General features: G+C 37.3%; 1 protein-coding gene across 1 annotated transcript in view; it reads left to right on the forward strand.

Moving 5' to 3' along the window:
- Positions 1-363: 363 nt before the first annotated feature.
- The window catches only part of LOC149828436 (putative protein S-acyltransferase 14), a 50,848-nt gene continuing 25,161 nt past the window's right edge, over positions 364-26,050 (forward strand). The window contains exon 1 of the mRNA XM_090017575.1: positions 364-811. Coding sequence (XP_089873701.1) covers positions 602-811 — 210 coding nt within the window. The 5' untranslated portion in view covers positions 364-601. The remainder of the gene's footprint in view (positions 812-26,050) is intronic.

The following is a 26,050-nucleotide window of genomic DNA, read 5'->3' on the forward strand; positions in this document are numbered from 1 at the left end:
CTAAACTTTCTCTTCCATTAACATAGCTTCGCAACTAACGTGGAGCTAACCATGGACCCCAGCAGAGTAACCAGGCTCTCGTAACCCATGACTGAACTAAGCCAAGTAGAGTAACCTCATTACCTCTACCTTACCATCAGCCCTGATCTAAACCTACTAGTCCGAGCCCTTCAACACTCTACTGGACGATGTAAACAGTTAGAATTCTGGTTTGATGTGGCCAATACCGGATCGTAACCAAAACCATGTCTGCATCCGATATGGTTTTTTGCCTTGCTAAATCCGAATTCAGTCGGATATCAATTAAAATCCGATCCATTAACATCTCTTACTCTGAACCTTCCGAGACTTCCCCAAACAACCGACCGTACCCCGGTCAAACTCTCTGTCGTCAATACCTTCCCACCCAATCCCCAACATCCCACGAGGGAATGAAACCTTGCAATTGTGGGAAACGGCGGGCGATGGGACTCCGGCAATCTCCTATCTTCGCCAATTTCCGCGGTCATGAAATGGTAGGAGCGATCCTTTGGTGAGGGAGGAGGAAGAGAGGGAAGCGAATAGCGATCGGTCGATTTTGCTGGCCATCCTTCTCCTCATCATGTACAGAGTGGGGGCGGTGATGGCGTGGAACGTTTTCAGATTCTGCACTGCGCTCAGGGGCCTCGGCTCCATCATGATTCTCCTTGTCCTTGGCGTCGTCGGCGTTACCTACTATGCGGTCGTCATTACCAACTACGGCCCTTTGTTGCAACATGGTGGCCTTGAATCCCTGATCGCCTTCTTGATCCTGCTCTGCTTCCATGCTCTGGTACAAATCTCTCTCTCTCTCTCTAAATCCATCGGGATGCCATGAGGCAGCTTATTCAGATGATTGAATTTGGCGCTGTTTGACTCATTTTAGTGCTCACATAAAGAGCGCCGTATTCATGCCGCCTACAAGATGCTTGGATTCTCTATGCCTTTCAGCGGAATTGATTGGAGATGATAACTCATACGCGTTGTGTTTGTTAGTTTTAACTAGGTTTCTTCTTTTAAGGAATTCGTGGTTAAGAAATGGGAACACATGTGGCCGTGGTGACTAGCGAGAAATGCTGGAAGTCAGGATTGTCTTTGTCTCTAACAGGGCTCGTTGGGATAGAGCAACCATTTCATTCACTTTCAGAGTGGAAATCAAACGGGTATATTGCAAGATGTTCTCTCTTTCCTAGTTTAACAACAAAAAGAATAAACTTCTTTAATTTGCATGGTAATTACCACAGCTAAATGTGCGACAGAAGCAGAGACACATGCATAACTGACAATTTCTAGAGTCTGATCTAGGAAATTAATTGTTTCTTCTGTCCTTCTGAGTAGTAGCTACGGGGATTTGGAAGACAATTCAAGCAGCTTGGGATTGTCCGGAGAGTCACTGATAAGAAATCTGGGAGGAGAGATGCCATTTGGTCGTTCGACATCTATGTCACATGGATTCAGCTGTAGATACAACAAACACATTCGTTTGTGTGAGGTTTTCCATTATAAATAAGGGTATATGGTACTGGAGTGAAAATGGAATATCTAGTGGCAGACCAGCATTCCCTGTTTGCAGGAGGAATGGAAGGCTGTACTCAACGTATGTTTATTTGGCAGTGATTTGTTGCTTGTCAGGCTGCACCATTTTTCTTCCCTCTTGATGGTGTTGGTGAGCCACATTCATTTTGTTTGCGAGACTGTTGTTATGTCACAGGCTAGTTCACTCACTGTATTAACAAGAGCAGTCGTGTTTGATTAATAACTGCATGACAAAGAATGGGATTTAAATAATATGCACACTTTTATTGATCATATCTATTGTCTTATGATTCTCATTTACATGGTACACTGTTGGGATGAAGACTTGATTTTGATATAAAGAGGCATTTGTCACGAGGATATCCTCTTCTTTTAAGAGTCATTTGGTAGGGGATGTTAACAGTATCTAGGTTCTTTTGGTTTATACCAGGGTCACAAATATCACCTTTTTTTCTTCAATTTATTTTGGATTTAGCATGTTGGTTCAAAAGTTAAGCTTCGTTTGTACTACAAAATTTTTAATGCAATTTATTTTTTAAAGTTCCACTTATTTTTAGATTCTCTTGAGAAACCATTGCTACTAGCTGTAATGAAAGAGGAGAAAAACAATACAATAAAATGCCTCCTATGGGCTTACAAGAGCTCAAGAACAAGGACCACTTATGGGTCAATACATAAACACATTCTGACAACCCACTAAGAGGTGAAAGCACAAGTAAAAAATATAAATATTATTGAGAGAGAGGGTCCTTGAGAAAGCATAACCCATCCAAGGGGTAACACCCCTTTATATCCACATAAAGGCCCATATAGAGCGGTAGGGAGCATCCCACACAACTATAAATATAGCCGTTGGGAGCTCCCAACGACTATATGTCACTTTTTACTAAAAAAACCAACACAAAACAGAAAAATAAAGAAAGGAAAAAATACAAAAATGACCAATGCACCCCTAATGAGCACAACCTATTGCATATATGTGAAAAAACCAAAATACCCCTAAAGGTAGTACCTATTACATCGATGTAAAATATGTATATACTTATTTATATGTATATATATGCATGCACATGTACAACTTAGCACTCCCCCTCAAACTTATTGTGTAATCACCGAAAGTTTGTCAAGTAGGGAGAAAGAAACACTTTTGTGAAGAAATCAACCAACTGGAACTCCAATGTTAGATAAGGTAGGACCATAGGATAATAGTCTTCTTAAGGTATCCTTCACGAACATAGTGGCAATCCATCTCGATATGCTTGGTTCGTTCATAGAACATGTGATTGTTGGCCATATAGATGGCGTTTTTATTGTCACAATATAACCTTGTGGGTGATTGCATATGTACTCCCATGTCTTCCAATAATCTTCTCAACCACACGATTTCAGATGTCGTGGTAGCCATGGCGTGATACTCAACTATGGTTGACGATAAAGACTCTTTTGCTACTTCTTGCATTTTAGGATACCAACGAATCACATATAAGCACACAAAATCCGTAGTTGAGTGTCTATCGTTAGGATCCCATCTCCGGTCAGAGTCAGAATATGCAATTAATTCAAGTAGAGAGGAGGAATATAAAAAATATCCTTTAAAAATAGAATTTTGTAAATATCTAATAATGCGCATAACAACACTCATGTGCACAGTTGTAGGTGAATGTTGAAACTGGCTTACTGTATGCACTGCATGAGAAATGTCAGGTCAGATGATCATTAAATAAGGGCTCTAATTATCTACCGATAAGGAGTGGGGTCTTCCAAGGGTGTCCCATCATCGATCTTCATATTTTCGTTGTTAACTTCATGAATATCTACCCTCTTTTCATCTGTAATGTCAGACCTGTCATTAATCTTAGTGGCAAATTGGGATTGAGTTAGAAAATAACCACGATCCAAATATGCTACCTCAATCGCTAAAAGTATCTAAGGAAGCCTAGATCTATCATTTCAAAACTTTGTTTCAAAATATCTCTTATAGTAATGATTATATCATCAACATAAAGAAGAAAAATAACATCTCCATCAGATTGCTGAACAAATATAGCAGTGTTAGTATAACAAGACTTAAAACCAAGTTTAAACATAATAGAGCTAAATCTTTCATATCAGGCCTTAGGAGTTTGTTTTAAACCATACAAAGCTTTACGTAGATGAAGAATCTTTTTTGCTAGAATTTCATGTCCTGGTGGAGGATCCATGTATACTTCTTTTAATTCATCATTTAAAAAAACATTTTTGACATTCATATGATAGATGTGTCAATTCTTGATAGAGGTCTTCCTAGTTGTTGATGCAAAGATTTCATTCATAGTCTATACCATATTCTTGGGTATAACTCTTAGCAACTAACCTAGCCTTATATCGTTTAAGGGAGCCATCACTCTTGGTTTTAACCTTGTACACCCATTTATAACTTATGAACTTTTTCCCTTTAGGTAAATCTACTATTCTAAAGCATCAACTTCTATGTTCATGGTTTCTATCCATTTAGGATGGGTTTTGGCTTGTTTATAAGAATTGGATTCGAAATAAGATTTTTTTTTGTTAGACATGCTCTATATTGAGGGAAAAAAGACTCATAGGATACAAATCTATTTGGGAGTCTAGATTCTCTAGTAGATATCCCAAGTCTAAAATACTTTTCTAAGGCATTGGGTTGACTATCATTGTCCTGTCTGCTATATTGAAGAATGAGATGGCTATGTATATCATGGATTACATCACCAAGAGTATTTAGATGAGGTTCTTCCTTCAAAATATCAATACTTAAAGAATCTTATCTTTAGGAAGCAACTCAAACAAGAAAAAGTAGTTACTAGCTTGCTTAGGCACATTTTGATAAAAAAAACTTTATTTTTTCAAAAAATTCACATTTCTAGAGATATAGAGTCCATCATTACGAAAATCATAACATATAAATCCTTTTTGGAGTTTTTGTATTCGAGAAAAACACAAGGAATTGCACGAAGGGATAATTTGTCATTTTTGTTAGTAAGAACGAAGCATTTGCATCCAAATGTTCTCAATCTAGAATAATGAGGAAAATTTTTATAACATTTTTCAAGAGGGGTAATATTTTGAAGCTTCACAGAGGGAATACGATTTATGGGATAAACAACGGTAAGAGTAACTTCAACCCAAAAATTTTTTGGGACATTTTTTGAAATGAGAAGGGTTCCAATAGTTTCTATGATATGCCTATGTTTTCTTTCTGCGAAGCCATTTTGTTGAGTATAGGGACAAGTTCTTTGGTGTATAATTTCATTGAGTTCTAATACCTTTTGAAATCATTTGACATAAACTTTCCCTCAGAATCGTAGCAAAAAATAGTTATATTGGACTCAAATAAAATTTTGACCAAATTATTAAAGGATTTAAAATTTTTATATACTTCATTTTTGTGCGTAAGAAAATAAATCCATGTGTATCGAGAATAATCATCAACAAAGATTACATAATAAGCATAACCACCCTTAGATACAATTGGTGCTTGACCCCATACATCCAAATGTATTAATTCAAGCAATTTAGTAGCAAAAAATGTTATTTCTTGAAAGAAAGTGCCCTTCATTTTTCTAATAATACAATCATGCAATCAAAATTTTCATTACAATTTTTTCTCAAATGAGGTACATTGGATAATTTAGATATGTTAGAATGTTGTAGCTTTTGATGCCACAAAACAATATCCAAATCTTGTACATTGTAACAAAAAGTATTTTTGAAAATTATCAATCGATCCGTGCACTAGAGATCTCCTTCTCTATGGCCTTCCCTAATCTGCATCCTGGACTAGAGATCCTGCACCAAACATTGATCCGATGAAAAGGAGATTCTACAACTATGATCGACTATTTGAGAGACAAAAAGAAAATTTAAATTGAGTTTTCGTACAAATCTAATTTTTTGTATAGAAAAATTTGAAGGATTTTTAAAATCACCAATCCTTTTATGTCAAGAGAGGAGCCATCGATGGTGAAAACATTAGATCTACTCGAATTATTTTTACATTTGGAAAGTAAGTAATTATGTTTGTTTAGTTGTCAAAAGCACTAGTCGGAGCCTAGGCGGAATACTCCTAAAATGACTAGTTGAGACTAGTCAGCCTAGGCGGGACAAAAAAATTAACCATCAAGAAAAACAAACATATTACAATAAATAGTTAAAATGTAGTAACAAACATATGATTGTAACTATGGATGAAGTGTGTAATTCAATGTAACATGTAGCAAAATTTATGAAATTGCATAATATTGAACATACACCAAAACTTGGGGTACACCATCCGATTACTCTCTCTCTCTCTCTCTCTCTATATATATATATATATATATATATAGAGAGAGAGAGAGAGAGAGAGAGAGAGGATTATCTTGCCCCTATTTCGTTAAGTCACTGTTAGGACCCTCCAGAACTCATAGTTTTTAGATGTTTTATGCTCAATCTGAACCGTTAGATATGTTTATGATTGTTGTTGAATAGAGAACATGTAATTGATAAATCATCATTATGCTCAGATATGTATTTTAAAAAGGTAAAAAAATTATCGGTTGATATCGTACTATAATTTCATTATAAAATATTCATATTTTTACATCAAATCAATTTAAGGCAAATCTTGTTTCTTAATGAATAAGTATTGATAAACAGATCTAATGGTTAAAATTGAGCATAAAACACCTAAAACTTTGATATTTGGAGGTTCTTAACGGTGATGTAAAGAAAAAGGGATAAGGATGAACCCCATTCTCATATATATATATATATATATATATATATATATATATATATATATAGAGAGAGAGAGAGAGAGAGAGAGAGAGAGAGAGAGAGAGAGAGAACTGAAAAAATAGATTTTATATGTGTGTGTTTAAAAAATACATGCTTATATGTAAACAACAAAAATAAAAAAGAAGGAAAAAAGAAAAAAATGAGAAAAAAAGAAGAGAGTGGAGGGGCAAGAGGAGGAAAAAGAAAAGAGAAAAAAATAAAAATGAAGGGAAAGAAAGGAGACAAAAAAATGGCAACCATGTCCCTACGGCGTAGGCAGAGACAACTTAGGTGCCACCTAAGCAACCTAGGTGAACAAATAGGGCCCTACCACCTAGACCCATAAGCTTGAGCCGTGGCCCTTTGCCTAGCCTACCTAAGCGACCTAGGCGGAGACTGGGCATAACTTTTTACAACTAAGTATGGGGGGTCATATGAAAAGAAGCACCAGAGTCCAAGAGCCAAGAAATTTTACCTGGAAAAGAAAAAGAGGAGACCGCAACACTGGTGATGAAAGAATATGACCCTTTGAGAAGCAGTTGTAGGGTCTCCATTAATTGGGATAACAACATGGTTCCTACGAATTTTGAATTTCCATTGGTTCCATTCTTATCTTCATACATCTACGCCCGCCGCTCTTTGTTCATATTTTCCTTTCAATTCGGGGCAATAAGGCTTAATGTGCTTCGGATTTTCACAATTATGGCATATAATCTTCTTTCTTCATCATTACGTTGCCTCCCAAAGTTGGGTCTTGTGAAGTGAGGAGGCTTGTAGGTATTAGTGTTGGCATCGGGTCTTTGGACTTGGTCATGGTCTTCAATCTAGTCTCTTCCATACATATTTCAGCCAATACTTCATGAAGAGGTGGAGGCTCATCTTTCTCGTGATGAGTGATGGTGACCCTTACATGTTCGAATTCGGGTTTAAGGCCTTGATAAATTGAAAAAACTGCTCTTCTAAGATTTATTTTTTTCTTAGACGAGTATCATTGTGTGTGACCCAAATAGGCTCTAATTTAACCATTTGGTTCCAAAGTCTTTTTAACGATTCATAGTACTCACACACACTTTTGTCACCTTATTTTCACTTATGGATCTTGTCACGTATTTTCCATTCATAAGCGACATCTCTGTAAGAATATGATTACTTGATAAAAGTTCAAGTCTCATCCGCTCTTTCAAATTCAAGATATTCTGACAAGGCTCCTTACCTATGTCACATGGGTGCGGGTGCGGGGATGCGGCACTTCCAAAAAACCTGGGTGCGGGGGTGCGGCAGGGGCAAAAATGTAAAAAAAATTTATATATATATATATATATAATTTTGAAGTTTTAACAGTTTAACATTTAACAATTAATATTGTCATAATATCATTCATCATGCATGCAGTATATCAACCTAAATATCAAATTATCAATCAAATAAGTAAAGCAATTACATAAATCGACCTAAATATCAATCAAATAAGTAAAGCATAAAAGAACTAAATTACATACCAAAGTATATCCTGATGAAGTAATAGATGTTAATAATTTTCTTCTTCATTATTAAATGCATCATTAGAAGAAATATTGGGCTCAGCTAAATCCATGTTTGTTATGTTGAAATCATGTTCTCCCTCGAAGTCACACTCTTCTGGGTTTACATCCCAAAATTTGGATGTTCCTTGTCTACGTTACAAACCCAATTTGAAAATGGTAAATACAATACAAGTATATTTAAATGAAAACTAAGAAATAATTAAATAACTAAGAGAGCAAATTAGTACCTGTATTATCATTGCTTCGCGAAAGTAATCGAAGATTTAAATGAACATATACTAAATCCTCTGCATGCTTGCTGGTGAGTTTGTTTCTCTTCATGTTGTGGATTTGAGAATATGTGCTCCAATTTCTTTCACAACAAGATGAACTAGCAGGCTGCGATAGCAATCTTAATATAAGACGTTGGAGAAGAGGTGTTTCTGATCCAAATGTTGACCACCATGTGATAAGATCTATATTATCTTATTCTCTCGCGAATAATGTCGGTCTATATAATCTCGAAGATGAAAATTTTCCAAACTCTTGTATGACTTGATGTAGAAGATATGCTTCTGGAAAAAGTCTTGTCATATACATATTTCTATGTCTTGATAGCTCTGAGTCTAAATTTGGAGGGACACGACCAATACCACCAGCTCGCCACTTATTTGCATAATATTTTGGATTAAGAGAATGTGCCATGCAATGCAAATGAGTGTTGCTCTTATCCCATCTTCTGACTAAAATTGAATGAATATGATTAAAAAAATCTGAATCATCCAATGCAAGTTTTTTTTCTTCATGCTTGAAAACTATAACTTGTATTTTTTCAATCATATTATCCCACATTTCATAAACTCTGTGAAGCATGTGCTCATCCTTATCAACTTCTCTTAACATTTCCCAAATAGGTTGCGTAAATTGAAGGAAGTATACCATTTTGTCCCAAAACTCATTATCAAGAATGATTTTTTTAATTTCTTGAGCCTTGATATCATCATCAACACGATAGAATGTCCAATTTTCATCAATCACCATGTTAATCAAAACATTCTTCACTCTTTTAATCCTCTTCATCATCACAATGATGGACGCAAAACGTGTTTCAACGACCTTCAACAATTTCAAATCAAAATGCCTATTAAATATAGCATTAGCACGACAGTGGTTAACAACAAAATTCCTAATGCTTTTGACATTTCTTTCTAAATCTTCAATCCATGAACATAAAGCATATGCTTGTGAATTTTCTTCTTCTTTGGGGCTGCAAATGCTCTTTAGGGCTAGATTTAAGCTTTGTGCTACACAAGGAGTCCAAAAAATATGAGGGTACTCACTCTCCAAACTCAACACTGTACTTTTACAAACTGGAGCGTTGTCTGTAATGATTTGTATCACTTTCTGATCACCCACTTCTTTTATCACTTCTATAAACAGTCTCTTCAAATACTCTGCATTTTTATATTCCCCAGATGCATCAACTGCTTTCAAGAATATTGGGTCACTAAGCGAACAAACAATGAAATTGATTAATGGACGACTTTGAATATCTGTCCATCCATCAGACACAATAGAAACTTCATTTTGCTCCATGAATATTTTTTAATCTTCAGCAACCTCTCCACATTTGCCCTCTTTTCTGCAAGAAGTGTGGTTCATATTTTTTCTAAACTTGGAGGCACATAACCACTCAAATTACAATTTGCCAAGGATGTTACTAAATCCTTCCAATAAGGATTTCTAGTCGCATTAAATGAGAGTGAACCAGAATAAAAATACCTCCCAACTTTTCTATCAAATTCTTCTCTTCCATATATATTGAATGCTGCTTGTATCGTTCATCTACCTCCTACATTGACTTTTTTTTTTTTTCAGCATCTTCTTGGTAGCTTGCAAATGACACACTAATTGCACAAGAATCAACCATTGCCTTTCTCTTCTTATATTCTTCTTGTATTGTCTTCACATTGCCTCATCAACTTTTCTGCAAGCTGAAATGTCATGTCCTGGTATCTTCAACAAATGAGCCTTCACTCTTATGTAAGACCCAACAAAATCTCTTTCGCAGAGCTTGCATCGAAATCTCTTGTTTCCACCACCTTCTTCTCCAGTTTTTGCAAGTTTATCTACATGTACCCATAGTGGCCCCACATCATCAATCCCACTACAACTATCAGCAAAACTAGCAGCAGAACTCACATATTGGGATGAGGGTGACGCAAGTCCTTTCCCTTTATCCGTCATTTTTATCCTTAAAACACAAAAAAAAAATACATTCAAATTTTCAAATCAATTATACTAGACTCCCTCCCCCTGTCGAAAACACAGGGAGAGGGGGGGGGCTCTGTCCCTCCCCTGCCGACCCAACAAGAGAGCGAGAGCGAGGGGGGCTCGGCCCCTCCCCTGCCAAAAATAGAGAGAGCAGGGGGGCCTCAACCCCTCCCCTGCCGACCCAACAAGAGAGTGAGAGCGAGGGGGGCTCGGCCCCTCCCCTGCCAAAAACAGGGAGGGGCTCAGCCCCTTCCCTATCGAAAACAGAGGGAGCAGGGGGTGCTCAGCCCCTCCCCTGTCGACCCAACAAGAGAGCGAGAGGGGGGGCTCAACCCCTCCCCTGTCGACCCAACAAAAGAGCGACCCAACAAAAGAGCGAGAGGGGGAGCTCGGCCCCTCCCCTGCCGAAAACAGAGGGAGCAGGGGGGGGCTCAGCCCCTCCCCTGTCGACCCAACAAGAGAGTGAGAAGAGGGAGGAGGGTCTCGGCCCCTCCCCTGCCGACCTAAAAAGAGAGTGAGAGGGGGGGCTTGTGTAATGAGATATTGCGGAAATATAAAGAGTGCTTATAAGCACTTACAACAATGAATAAAAGAGACAATATCACAAGTCCACTAAGGGACAATACAAGCACAAGCCTTTAAGAGGGCAACAATATAAAAAGCCTCTTATTGAGAAGAGAGAGATCTCTCAAGAATGAAAAATATACAAGGGGTTCACCCCTATTTATATAAGAGGGAGACGAGAGAAAGGAAGGACAAGGGCCTCAAAAGGAGATCCCAAAAGGGGGCTCCCATAGAGTCGTTGGGAGCCCCCAACGGTCACATTGGGGGCTCCAACGACTCTATGGTTGGAGCCCCTTTTGGTCCTCAAAAAATACAAAAAACAAAAATAAAAAATAAAAAAGAAAGTTACATTTTATCAAAACTGGAAAATAGTTGTTTTCTAAAACAACTATGTGAAATTACAAAAATAACCCTATTGGGTATTGATGTAATATATATATATATATATATTATATAAGAGGTACATTTTAACACCCCCCCTTAAACTTTACGGGGAAATGACAGAAAGTTTGCCAAGAAGAAACATGAAGCGAGGAGCCGGAAGAGCTTTAGTGAAGAAGTCCGCCAACTGATATTCTGAAGTGACATACGGTAGAGTAATGGTTCCTCGTAAGAATTCGTCACGAACATAGTGGCAATCCATTTCAATATGTTTTGTACGCTCATGGAAGTTATGATTGCTCGCAATATCGATGACACTCTTGTTGTTGCAGCATAATTTTGAGGCTTCGGTAATATCAACCCCCATGTCTTTAAGCAGACTGCGAAGCCATACAAGTTCCATTGTCGTGGTTGCCATAGCCCGATACTCAGCTTCAGTGGATGATAGTGAAACTTTCTGTTGCTGCTTGCATCGCTAGGCAATCAAAGAGTCTCCTAAAAAGACAGAAAAACCAGTAGTTGAGACTCGATCATTGGGATTACCTCTCCAATTTGCATCAGTATAAGCAAGAAGATTCAAGGAAGAAGAGGAGGATAGAAATAACCCTTTATTGATGGTATTCCGAATGTAGCGAATAATTCGGAGAACAACACTCATATGCACAGTGGTAGGAGCATGCTGAAATTGGCTAACTGAATGAACCACATGGGCGATATCTGGTCTGGTGATGGTTAAATAGGTGAGAGACTCAATGAGTTGTCTGTAGGGTGTGAGGTCTTCCAGAAGAACCTCATCCTCCAACCGTAATTTGGCATTAATAACCTCGAGAGTCTCTACTTTCTTGTCATCAGAAATCCCAGACTTAGAGCAGATATCTGCAAGAAGCTTCATCTGTGACAAAATATATCCTCGAGAAGAATATGCAACTTCAATTCCAAGAAAATATCTAAGAAAACCTAAATTAGACATATCAAAATTATTTTTTAACATATTTTTAACATCAATAATACTATTTTGATCATTCCCAGTGATAATCATATCATCAACATAAAGCAACAATATTACGATATTAGTACCTGCATTTTTGACAAAAAGAGCAGTGTCAGTATAACAAGAGTTAAATCCTAATTTTATCATGATATCACTGAAACGATCATACCAAGCCTTAGGAGCTTGTTTAAGGCCATACAATGCCTTCAAAAGCCGAAGTGTTTGACCTTACTTAATATTAATTCCGGGTGGCGGATCCATGTAAACTTTTTTACTTAAACTTTCATTTAAAAAAACATTTTTTACGTCAAGTTGATAAATAGGCCATTTTTTGGTTGATGCGACAACTATTAGGGTCTTGACACTGGTCATTCGAGCTACGGGAGCGAATGTTTCTTCATAATCAATGCCATATTCTTGGGAGTATCCCTTAGCGACTAATCTAGCTTTATATCGTTTCAAAGAGCCATCGCTTTTAGTTTTAACTTTGAAGACCCATCAACACCCAATAGGTTTTTTGTGTGAGGGTAGATTAACTATTTCCCAAGTATTAGCCTTTTTTAATGCATTTAGTTCAACTTGCATTGCTTCAACCCAATGTGGTATAAATTTAGCTTGATTATAGTGAGTGGGTTCAAAATAAGAATGCAGGGTTATTAAACACGCCCGATAGTTGGGGGTTAAGGAATCATAGGATACAAACCTATTTGGGGGTATTGATATTCTAGAAGAATGTCTAACTTGTGGTTCCTCAGAAGATTCAGAAATTTGAGAGTATTTTTCGAGGGCAATAATAGGATTTTCTTGATTTCTTCTTGAGTAAATATTTATATTTGTATCACTATCATTTGAGGGTGTTATATCAAGATGGGACACCTCACGTGTATCTTCTATGTTTTCAAGAAAATCTTCTTGTATGTCATCGATAAGATCATGTAAGAATATGTAATCAATTTCATTTGTTTCTTCTATTTTATCAAAACCGTTCTCTTCTTCTAGAAATGTTACATCTTTTGAAACATATAGTTTATCATTCTTAAAATCATAACATCTATACCTTTTTTGATTTTCACCATATCCTAAAAAAACACATTCAATTGCTTTTGGAGACGTACTCAATATAACCATCAACTTCCCTCGTTCCCAAGGGTTCTCACTTTAGCTTCAAAGGAACTCAGCAAAATCGCAGACTATTGAATTTCTTTTGATTGGGTCATCGGCAATTTAAGAGACCGAAAAAAGGTTTGGATTTAGTTTGAGAACAACTCTTACTTTTGGAACACAAAAATTTTGGGAATCTTTAAAAGAGCCAATACTTGAAATTTTTAAAAAGGTTCCATCGGCTATAGAGACACAAGAGTCCTTTGAATTAGTGCAAACATCAATAAGTGCATTTTCATGGAGGGTCATATGAAAAGAGGCTCCGGAGTCAAGGATCCAAGAATACGTATCGGGTGATGATGTCGAAGCAATAGCCGCACCCGATGTGGAGGAAGAAACTTTTAGAATTTGTTGGAGAGCCATAGATATTTGTCCAAGAGTTTCTTTGAGATCATTGTTCTTGCCTTCATCTTCTTTGGTGGTAGTTTCTTCAAGAGAGTCCACCTTAGGCTTTAAAGTTCCATTAAGCTTTGGGCAAGCGGGTTTAATGTGACCCGACTCATAGCAATGATGACAAACAATCATTTTTCTTCCTCCATTGTAGTTTCATTGTTTCCCAAAATGAGGAGGTTTATAGGTTCTAACATTGTTACCCGGTTTTGATACGGCAAGTACTTCATCAATATGTTTACTCATACCAAGCCTTGTCTACTCTTGAGTGATTTCGGCAATAGCATCCTCAATAGGAGGAAAAATAGATCTATGGAGAAGTGAGGATCTCACTTGCTCAAATTCGGGACGTAGCCCAAAAAAGAATTGAAGCAATCGTTCTTGTTCCATTTGTTTTTGTCTTAAATCAATATCTTCCATAGAAACCCATTTTGGCTCCAAAAGAACCAATTCATCCCATAGTGGGTTTAGGGCACTATAATAGTCTTGAATGCTAGAATCACCTTGTTTGGTGGTTCTAATCTTTTCTTGCAAGAAATATGCTCTTGCAAGATCCTTTTGGGTATACATACTCTTCATAAAGGACCAAGCCTCATTGGCTCTACGAAATTTAACTATGTTAGCACATACCTTAAGCTCAACATTGTTCATAAACCACGCAAGGATTTTTGCGTGATTGCTTTCCCAATCTTCCACTTCTTTTTGATGATTTTCAATGGCCTTGAGGCGGGCATCTCCTTCAAGAGCCTTTTCTTGACCTTCTTTGTCCTTTGTGAGCATAAGCTTAGGTTCCGGAACGGTCCCCATGACAAAACCCCAAAATTTCTTACCTTTGAGGTTATTTTCCATTGCCGATGCCCACATCATATAATTCTTTCCATTGAGCTTGAAGGATAAGTCAATCTTTGCCTCCATGATGTTGCCAAGAAGTGAGAAGAGATCCACCAAATATGAAATACACGAACCACACCTTTCCTTCAAGAATCGAGTGGCTCTGATACCATGTAATGAGATATTGCGGAAATATAAAGAGTGCTTATAAGCACTTACAACAATGAATAAAAGAGATAATATCACAAGTCCACTAAGGGACAATACAAGCACAAGCCTTTAAGAAGGCAACAATATAAAAAGCCTCTTATTGAGAAGAGAGAGATCTCTCAAGAATGAAAAATATACAAGGGGTTCACCCCTATTTATATAAGAGGGAGAGGAGAGAAAGGAAGGCCAAGGGCCTCAAAAGGAGAGCCCAAAAGGGGGCTCCCATAGAGTCGTTGGGAGCCCCCAACGGTCACATTTGTGACCGTTGGGGGCTCCAACGACTCTATGGTTGGAGCCCCTTTTGGTCCTCAAAAAATACAAAAAACAAAAATAAAAAATAAAAAAGAAAGTTACATTTTATCAAAACTGGAAAATAGTTGTTTTCTAAAACAACTGTGAAATTAAAAAATACCCCTATCGGGTATTGATGTAATATATATATATATATAAGAGGTACATTTTAACAGCTCGGCCCCTCCCGTGCCGAAAACAGAGGGAACAGGGGGGGCTTAGCCCGTCCCCTGCCGACCCAACAAGAAAGCGAGAGAGGGGGGGGGGGGCTTGGCCCCTTCCCTGTCGACCCAACAAGAGAGCGAGAAGGGAAGGGGGTGCTCGGCCCCTCCCTTGCCGAAAACAGAGGGAGCGGGGGTGGGGGGGGGGGTGGGGGGGAGGGGGGGGGGCTCAGCCCCTCCCCTGTCGACCCAACAAGAGAGCGAGAGGGGGGAGGGGCTCGACCCCTCCCCTGCCGACCCAAAAAGAGAGCGAGAGGGGGGCTCGACCCCTCCTGTGCCGAAAACAGAGGGAGCAGGGGGGCTCAGCCCCTCCCTGTCGACCCAACAAGAGAGCGAGAGAGGGGGGGGGGGCTCGACCCCTCACCTGTTGAAAACAGAGGGAGCGAGAGGGGGGGCTCGGCCCCTCACCTGCTAACCCAACAAGAGAGAGAGAGGGTGCAGGGGGGGCTTGGCCCCTCCCCTGCCAACACAAGAAGAGAGTGAGAGAGGGTACGTACATGCTAAAGGAGAGGAGGAGCCTGGGGGAGGTGCAACTGGGGTGTTAGTAGGAGAGAGCTCGAGCTCAGGGGGAGAGGAGAGGAGAGATTAGGGGCAATTTTTTTTTTGCCCTAATCCTCCTTTTCATCGGGGAATTTTTTTAATGCCAAAAAGTGGACAAAAATGACCCTGGATGCGTTGACTGCACCCAGGGTCGTGTTGACTACACCCGGTGCCGCACCCGCACGTGCACCCGCGTCGCGTCGACGTGGGTGCGGCACCTGTTTTGCCGAGTCCCTGTGACATAGCTCCTTACACATGCTTCCCATGAAGAGAAAGAGAGAGCACTTTAGGATGACTTACTTCCAATGCCTTATAGGTGTTTTTGTAATCCAAGAGAGATTTATCTCATTCCTTTGAGGGTCTCTTTTTTAGATGCACTATCTTCTCCCACAATGACCTTGGCAAGAATAAGTTGAGGTTTCAGAGTGAAACTATCAAAGTGTCACAATTCTTTTCTAACTAGGATTACATGTTGTAGTTGGTATCATTAAATTTGATAGAAACAATGGTCACAATTGTTAAAATACATGTACTCATATATATGAAATACCCTATGTGACAGGGACTCTTCAACTAGGTGCCGCACCCGCACCCGATGCGGTCAGACTGATCCTGGGTGCAGTCAACACACCTAGGGTTATTTATGTCCAACTTTTGGACTTTATATATATATATATATATATATATATATATATATATATATATATATAATTTTTTATATTTTTGCCGCACCCTCGCACCCAAGTTTTTTGAAAGTGCTGCACCCGCACCCATGTGACAAAGGAAATACCCGATAGGGGTATTTTCATCATTTCACATAGTTGTTTATAGAAACAACTATTTGTTAATTAGGTTAGTTTATTATTTGTAATTCTTATTTTTTTTCTTTTTTAATCCTTTTATTTCACGTAAAAGGGGGCTCCACATAGAGCTGTTGGGACCCCAACAGTTACAAATGTGACCATTAGGGGCTCCCAATGTCTCTATGGGGAGCTCCCAATGGGTCTCTTTTTTGAGCTTTCTTTTTTTATAAATAGGGGTGATACCACCTTGTATTTCTTAAGCCTTAGAGCTCCTCTCTAATAAATCTCTTATTATTTTGTATGTGTTGCCTTTTAAAGGCTTGTGGTATTGTCTCATAGTGGATTTCTCTCTTATATTTGTCTATTGCATGACATTGTGAATGCTTTAAGCATTCTTTGTATTTTCACATACCTCATTACATTGTGTCATATCCATACAATTTTTGAAAGTTGAAAGCACGACATTCCTCTCATACTTTGTTGGTGCAATGAAATCCAAAATCGACCTATCCTTTAAGCTCAATAGCAAAATCTACATGATGTAGGCATCCACAATGGAGAATAATCTCAAAGGCAAGAAACTTTGGGGTTATGTAATGAGTTCTATTCCGGAACCTCAATTAAAGCTCATCAAGATCGAAGGAGATCATGAAAAGGCTCTTGAGGGAGATACTCGCCTCAAAGCAATTGAAGAACATCAAAGAAAGTGGAGGATTGGGAGAGCAATTACGCAAAAATCCTTGCGTGATTTATGAATAATGTTGAACTCAAGGTACGTGCAAATATAGCTAAATTTCGTTGAGCCAATGAGGCTTGGTTTTTTATGAAATGTATGTATACCCAAAACGACCTTGCAAGAGCCTACTTCTTGCAAGAAAAAGAATCACTAAGCAAGGGGATTTGAGCATTTAAGACTATTATAGTGTTCTAAATCCTTTATGGGATAAATTGACTCTTTTGGAGCCTAAGTCAGTGGTTATAGAGGATGTTGAACTTAGACAAAAGCAAATGGAACAAGAAAGATTGTTTCAATTTTTATTTGGGCTTAGACCCAAATTTGAATGAGTAAGATCCTCACTCTTTCATAGATCCACTTTTCGTCCTTTGGAAGATGCCATTGTCGAAATTACTCAAGAAGAAACACGGCTTGGCATGAGTAAAAGTGTAAATGAAGTCTTTGTCCTATTTAAACCCGGCGACAATATTAAAACATACAAACCACTACATTTTGGAAAACAAGGAAACAATAATGTAGGTAGAAAGATTATTGTGTGTCATCATTGCTATGAACCGGGTCATATTAAACCCGCCAAAATTAAATGAAACTTTCAAGCCTAAGGTGACTTCTGTTGAAGAATCCATTACCAAAAAGGAAGATGAAGGCAAGAGCGGGGATCTCAAAAAAACTCTTGGACAAATATCTATGGCTCTTCAACAAATACTCAAAACTACCTCCTCTACATCAGGTGTCGCTATTGCCTCTACATCACCACCCGGTACGTATTCTTGGATTCTAGATTTCGGAGTATCTTTTCATATGACCCCTCATGAAAATACTTTAACCGATGGATGCACCAATTCAAAAATATCTTGTGTCTCTACGGTCGATGAAACTTTTTTAAAAATAAAAAGCATAGAAACACTAGATTCTAAAAATTTCCAAAACTTTTTTGTTCCAAAAGTAAGAATGGTTCCAAAATTAAACCTAAATTTTTTTTCGGTCTCCCAAATTGCCGACCGTGGATGTGAAATATCTTTCTCATGTAAGGGTTACTTTGTGCAGGATCTTCAGTCCAGAAAGCGGATTGGGCAAGGCCATAGGAAGGGAGACCTCTATTATATGGATCATTTGACTCTTCCTACAAACTATTTTTGTACTTATGTCCAAGATAAAAGTATTGAAACTTGGCATAAAAGACTTGGACATCCAAGTTACTCTATGTATTTTTTTTCTTTTGGAAACAAATTTTGTAAAGGAAAAGATATAAATTGTAAAGATTGCATTTTTTGGGGAAATGAAGTCCGGTTTTCAGCTGGAACTTTTATCTCAACAAAACCTTTTGAATTGATGCACTTAGATGTTTGGGGTCCATCTCCGGTTATATCTAAAGATGGTTATTCATATTACGTAACATTCACTGATGACTTTACTAGATATGTGTGAATTTATTTCCTTAAACTTAAATCAGAAGTTTTTTCTTTCTTTAAAGAATTTTGCATGAAAGTTCAAAACCAATTTCAAAGTAGCATATTCATTCTTAGATCCGATTCCGGTGGAGAATACTTATCCAATGATTTTTAAGATTACTTAAAAAAAATAAAATTTATCGTCAAAGATCATGTCCTAGAACTCCACAATAAAACAAACTAGCGGAAAGAAAACATAGGCATATTATAGAAACCGCTAGAACTTTGCTTATTTCCAAAAATATTCTTAAGAATTTTTGGGCCGAAATTGTTTTAACTTTCACATATTTAGTAAATCGTATGCCATCATCAAATTTAAAAAATATCTCTCCTTATAAAAAACTTTTTAAATTTACACCCGATTTCAATCACCTTTGTATTTTTTGTTGCAAGTGCTTTGTCTTCTTGTATAAAAGAGATAAGTTGTCTCCAAAGGCGATTGAATGTGTTTTCCTTGGATATGGTGAAAATAAAAAGGGATATAGATGCTTTGATTAGAAAAATAATAAACTTTATGTTTCAAAAGATGTGACCTTCTTAGAAGATGAAAATGGTTTTGAAAAACTTGATAAGAAAGCTGAAATTGACTATATGTTCTTGTATGATCTTTCCTCAACGGAAGATATATACGATGATTTTTTGAATCATTTTGAAATTATAGATGATACACATCACGAAGTATCTAATATTGAAACATCACCAAGTAGTGATGACATCATTGATAAAAATCTCCATGTTTATACTTGGCGTGAACAAGATAAATCTATTAGTGCTCTAGAAAAATATTCTCAAAATAATGAATCTATAGAAGAAACTTCCCTTAGACGATCTTCTAGATATTCCATTCCAACAAATAGGTTTGTGTCATATGAATCATTTACACCAAATTATAGGGCTTGTTTAATAACTTTGCATTCATATCATGAGCCCACACATTATCATCAAGCAAAAAATATACCTCATTGGATTGAAGTCATGAAAATTAAACTAGATTCTCTCAAGAAGGCTAACACTTGGGAAATAGTAAAACTTTCTTCAAACAAAAAACCTATTGGATGCCGGTAAGTTTTTAAAGTTAAAACTAAGAGTGATAGATCTTTAGAACAATACAAAGCAAGATTAGTTGCTAAAGGATATTTACAAGAATATGGTATTGATTATGAGGAAACCTTTGCGCTCGTAGCAATAATGACTAGCGTTAGAACCTTAATAGCTATAGTATCAACTAAAAAATAATCTATATATCAATTAGATGTGAAAAATGCTTTCCTTAATAGAAAACTAAACGAAGAAGTATATATGGATCCTCCACCGGGATTTAACATTAGATAAGGTCAAACTCTTAAACTTTTAAAAGCATTATATGGTCTTAAGCAAGCTCCCAAGGCTTGGTATGATAGATTCAGTGATGTCATGATTAAACTGGGTTTTCATTCATGCTATATTGACATTGTTGTCTTTGTGAAAAGTACAAAGAACTAATATTGTTGTTCTTTTGCTTTATGTCGATGATATAATTATTAAAGGAAATGATCAAGGTGGTATTTGTAATGTTAAAAACATGTTAAAAGATAGCTTTGATATGTCTGATTTAGGATTCCTAAGATACTTCCTAGGAATTTAAGTTGCATATTCTCGTTGAGGATATATACTTTCGCAAACGAAACTTGTTGCAGATATATGTTGTAATATTGCGTATTTTCACACTTAGTTCAATTTGAGATTTTTGAAAATTTGGCTAAGTCTGAGAGAAAAATCTTTTGAAATTCAATTTTAGATCGATGCTTTTGAGTCGGGGCTTAGTCTAAGTCTCATCGACAAGGTTGAGACGAACCAATCGAAGCGTGAGAAAGAGTTTTATTTTCGACCTTTAAATTCAAGCAAAATTCGAGTTATTTTCGGGCAAAATTCAGAATTTGATATTTGTGTAATATGTCGTTAGATGGGTCTCGGAATTTTGAGCGCAACGACATTTTAATTTTTTGAATTCGAGTTTCGGTTGATCTGAAAATCACATTTTTTCAAATATCGATCATTTTGTTAGTTCGGATCCGGATTTGGATCAGACTAGATCTAATGGATTTGATCTAAATTAATATGGATTTGGACTCTATCCAAGACCAATATTAATTTGGATTGGATCCAACTCAAGACCCATTTGGATTTTTGAGATGGATTTGAATCTTGGGTCCGAATCCAAATCCATGCCCAACAAAATTTTCAACTTTAAATTCATTAAAAACCTTTAAATTGGGTTTTATTAATGTTAAGAAGCCTCCTAGGTTAATTTGGTAATTTTTGGAAGCTTTTGAAAATTTATTTAATATTAAATAATTAATTAATTAATTAATTTAATGTAATTCTAAAAATTTATTTTGAGGTTTGTCTAGGACTCTTAATAGACCCCTTAAACACCCCTAGAAGGATCTAAAAAGGTTTGAGAATCAAGGAGTTTCAAAGAAAAGAAAACTTTGAAAAAGTCAATACTTGAAGAGTTTCGAAATTTTTAGGACTCTAAGAGAAAAGAGAGTTCCAGCTGGGGTTGTACTCTCTTCTCCAACCCATCTAGAGCTCTATAAATAGATAAAAAAAGAAGAAAAAGATAGAGAAGGGAAAAGAGAGAAAGGGAGAGGAAAAGAAAGGAAGAAGAAGAAGAAGAAGAAGAAGAAGAAGAAGAAGAAGAAGAAGAAGAAGAAGAAGAAGAGGGCTTTCTTCTTCGATTATCTGTTGTTTTCCACCATTGATCTTGTTCCTTTTTCGATTTTCGGTAAAGGTACGAGTTCTTTCTTTTGGATTAAGCGAGAAATCGAATGCCGATTCGATTTCCATGCAATATTTGATGTAAATCCATAGTTAAAGAGTGAATCTATATGTTCACTCTAGAGTACATGGATGAGGATCTATGGATCCTCTTTCATATGTGTGTTTTTGGTTCTTTACACACTCTAAAATAAAATTCTGTATGTGTTTTTCATGCCAAAACAAAATTTTATTTCATGTTAAAAATAGCTTTTAAGCACTTGTTTTGTATTGTATTGGATTCTATCCCTATCTCAATGTACAAGTTGTGGATGCATGTAGCCATGTACGAGAAATTATATTTGTGCATGCATGTCATATTAAGGAATCTGAATATGTATACTTAAATAAAAATATGTATGAGTATGTTTGTAGCATAATTGTATTGGATCAAGCATGAGAATGTATACCTCACACGTTTGTAGGTAGAATTGCACATGGAAGCATATTAAACTATCATGTCTAATTGTAAACTTGATCATACATGTATAATTGTACGAATACATATATGCATGTATACCTAAGTGTAGATTTTTCATATGCTAATATATTTGCGTAAGAGCATGCATATAAATGCATACTTTCATTCTTAAGCTGAACTTGCATGTAAAACACCAGAGTCTCAGGTATGCATATATGCTTGAGAGATGAGATTGTATGCACTTGCAACTTGTAAATGAATGGGCATATGCGTGCAGGAATCAAGGGCAGTCTTGTGCGCCAGTTTAAAAAAAAAAATTCTGGTAGTGACTGGGTTTTTTTTTGGAGGTCACGGGTTCGGCCAGACCTACCGAGCCACGAGGCTCAGGTTCAAAAAAAAAATAAAAATAATAAAGAACACACACACAGACACACACACACACATACACACACACACACACACACATATATATATATATATGTATTTAGTATTATATTCTTGTGAGCCCAATCTGAAAGTCAAGGTTCTTTGTTTATAAAACATTTCAGAATTTCATTACATGTATGCATTATGAGTTTTATACGTGCGGGGTGGAGTTTTCATATACTTTGACGTGGTATGATATGCTCAAACTATGCGTCATTACCACTTGCACTTAAGAGCATGTTTACACATGGTATTGATTTGTTTTTGGCGGGTGTAAACATCTAAATGTTCATATGCTCTAATGGAGACAACATATTTGAAAGTACGAATGTGGATGGTTACATAGTATGCATATTAAAATTTTCAGATTTTGTTATTTACATGTATGGGGATGAAAGAAAATTTTCACATATTTTGAATTGAGGTGACATGCTTAAGCTGTAGGCTATATGAAGTTTGTTTCAAGTGCATGTACATACATGGAATTGATGTTGTTTCGCATGGACATAAATGCATGTGTGTTCACTTGTCCAAATTGAGATGATTCATGAACGAAAGCGTGTTTGTGGAATGGTTTCATAAAAGCACATGCACATAAATAGTGAACACATGCATATGAATGTTATTGTTTCGTGCATATTTTCATATTTGACTTATATGACCGTGCATTGAAAGCATGTTGACATCGTTGCATATATGCCATGTTATGAATTTTGTATATGGTGCATCGATGATCTAAATAAATCATCGTAGGCCTTATGAGCCTTGAGCTTTGGTTTGCTCATTCTTTACTTGTTTATAATGCATCACAAAAATCACATTAATGTTGTTGCACTGTATTGCATTGTTCTATGTTTTTTCGCGGGCGGTGGTCCTGTGATGAGCCTCGTATTTGGAAATGTGAACTTGTGGTATTAATTTGACATGATGAATTGTAAATTAATGAAATGACTATTAATACTAAGATAAAAAATAAAAGAACAGTGTAATATACGTTATGAGATCTCCCATTATTAGAATAAGAATCTTAGAGTTTCGGTTTTGGGGACCACGATGATACAAAAATTTCGTGTGTGCTATTGTTACCTCCTAACCACAGTTTTAGAGAGAGTCTGTCACTTTACCTAGGGGTGGTGTGTAGACACAGTTATTGTTTTGGTATACCAAGAAAGTGACACTATTGGATGTGGAGGACTTTAGTGTCCCGACATTATATATGAAAATCTAATGTTTTGAAGGTGATTCGATCGAGGGCTAAATTTGAAAATACAACTTGTGTGCTAAGTTACCCTGGGAACCCTACTTGACCTCAGAAATTTTTACTCGTTCGGTGTATCCGCGGGTAACGGTAATAAAAAGAGGAACTTAAATTGTGTGCATTTAATTAGAACAAGCATATGAAAAAATACTATAATAAAAATAATAAGTTATTCATGCATAATCCTGCTATGCATTAGATCATGCATATTTATTTGTTCTCTTAATTGTGATATATTGGTGAATGCATAATGTTTGTTCCCTAATGCATATTACAAGTCTTTATTGCTTAAATTGTGATCCCTGTTGTTTATTAATTGTTCTCCCATGCTTAATAATTGTTCCTTAATGCTTAAATAGTTAATTAAGTTGTGATCTTGTTATAATTGCATCATTCTAAAATATTACATGAATATTATTTATGTTATTTTTACTTGTTTGTTTCATTAGAGGGATTCGTACACAGATTTTTTTGGATTCTGACACCCATATTTTTATGGTTTTCGCAACTTCAGGAGATCAGTGAAGTGACTCGCTTCTGGAAGAGCTACGAGTGCTACACGTTTATTAGACAGCTTCACGGATGGACAACGTGACTCTGCTTTTCTTTCTACTTCTTTACATTTAATTGTTCATGCATTTTGATTTTTCTTATGCAATTGTCTCGAGATTATTATTACTTATTTAATAAAATTTGGCTTGTTATGGTTTGGATGATAAATGTAAGATCCCTGGTGGTTCGTTTGATTATTCAATTGTGAGTAGAACTGTAAGGGCCTCGGGTCTCTAAGATTAATTCTGCACTTGATTTAAAAAAAAAATTCTGCATTTTTAAGGTGTATGAGTTGGAATCGTTATAGGTTGGGTATCAGAGCCACTACAAAATCTTACACTTTTATCATATTTTTAGCATTAAGTTTTAAATTTTGGGAAATGAGCCTTGTCCTGAAGTGTCATCAAGTCATGCTTCATGCTCCAGAGCAGTCTCCTTCACTAGTAAGGTTATTTAATACTTTTATTTAAGCATGTAAATTTCTTGTACTTGATTGCATTCATAGTTTAATTCTCTTCTGGTTTGAATTAATATCCTTGGTGTGATGGTATGAATGTAATTGTTCAGGATAAATCTTAAAGGTGTAGGATCGATCGGGTATAACTTTATAATTTTCATGTTTTAGATGTATCACCGCAATTGTGCTTCAACTTCTTGTGGTGCTCCCGTGGATTGGCAGAATCCGAGGGATTTTATGATGAATGCCTTCAATACTCTTACCGAGACGATGACAACGCAGGCAGCGCAGACGGTGCAGGCAGCTACTTGCGTCCACTCGCCCGAGGTCGTTCCGAACACAGGTGACGTTTCCTTTAAGAGATTCTTGAAGTTGACCCACCAACTTTTTCAGGGAAAGCCGACCCAGAGGCGGCAAAGAGCTGGGTCGAGGAGATCGAGCGGACGTTTGACGTTCTACTTATTCCCGAGGACAAGAAGACTGTGTTTGGTACGTACCGTCTGAAGGGCGATGCCAAAAAGTAGTGTGATACCCTGCGGAGGGTGAAGTACGCCGATTTGGATGTAATTCCTTGGGAGGTGTTCAGGGAGGAGTTCCTGGATACCTACTTCTCTTCCTATGCTCGGGAGCAGATGCAACAGTGGTTCCTTGAGCTTACTCAGGGAAGCATGAGTTTGGTGGATTATGCTACCAAATTCAGGAGCTTGGAACAGTACTGCCCGAACTTGTTCGCTGGTGAGAAAGCAAGGGCAGCCAAGTTCGTGCGCGGGCTGAAAGACGGCCTGCAGACTCCAATGTTGATGAGCCGACCTACTACCTTGACCGACGCGATAGAGTTTGCTACTGTCCTGATGGAGGACTGAGAGGTCCAGAAATGCATTTCAGAAGGGAGGCGACAATAGAGGTGGTTTTTCGGGCGAAACGAGGAAGATCCCACCTGCAGGTGGAAAGATGCAAGGTGGTAAGAGGTAGCGGACCCGTGATGGGCGACAATAGGGATAGGCCCAGTCAGTATGTCGCAGGTGTGACAAAAGCCATACTCTGGGCTTTTGTCCGATGCTCGAGGGGGGTGTGCTTCCAGTGCCAGCAGCTTGGGCACATTGCTTCCCACTGTTCGAACAAGCCAGCGGCTTAGGGAGGACAACAACCACCGCAAGAGCAACAACAAGGTCAGCGCAGGATCAACGAGAGAGTTTATACCGTTACGGCTACCATGCCGGACGATCAGACTGATTTGATCAAAGGTATTGTCTTAGTTGCCGATCATTAGGTTCATGTGATATTTGATTATGGTGCTACCTACACCTTTTCGGTACGTTCTAATTTCATTGATGAAATTCTTTTAAGGGGGTAGGGATGTAATATCATGTATTTTCACACTTAGTTAAATTTAAGATTTTTGAAAATTTGGCTAAGTCTGAGAGAAGGGCTTGGCCCAGGTTT

Source organism: Nuphar pumila, chromosome 9, assembly GCF_984573655.1.
Source record: "Nuphar pumila chromosome 9, dmNupPumi1.hap1.1, whole genome shotgun sequence".
In the NCBI taxonomy this organism is placed as follows: domain Eukaryota; kingdom Viridiplantae; phylum Streptophyta; class Magnoliopsida; order Nymphaeales; family Nymphaeaceae; genus Nuphar; species Nuphar pumila.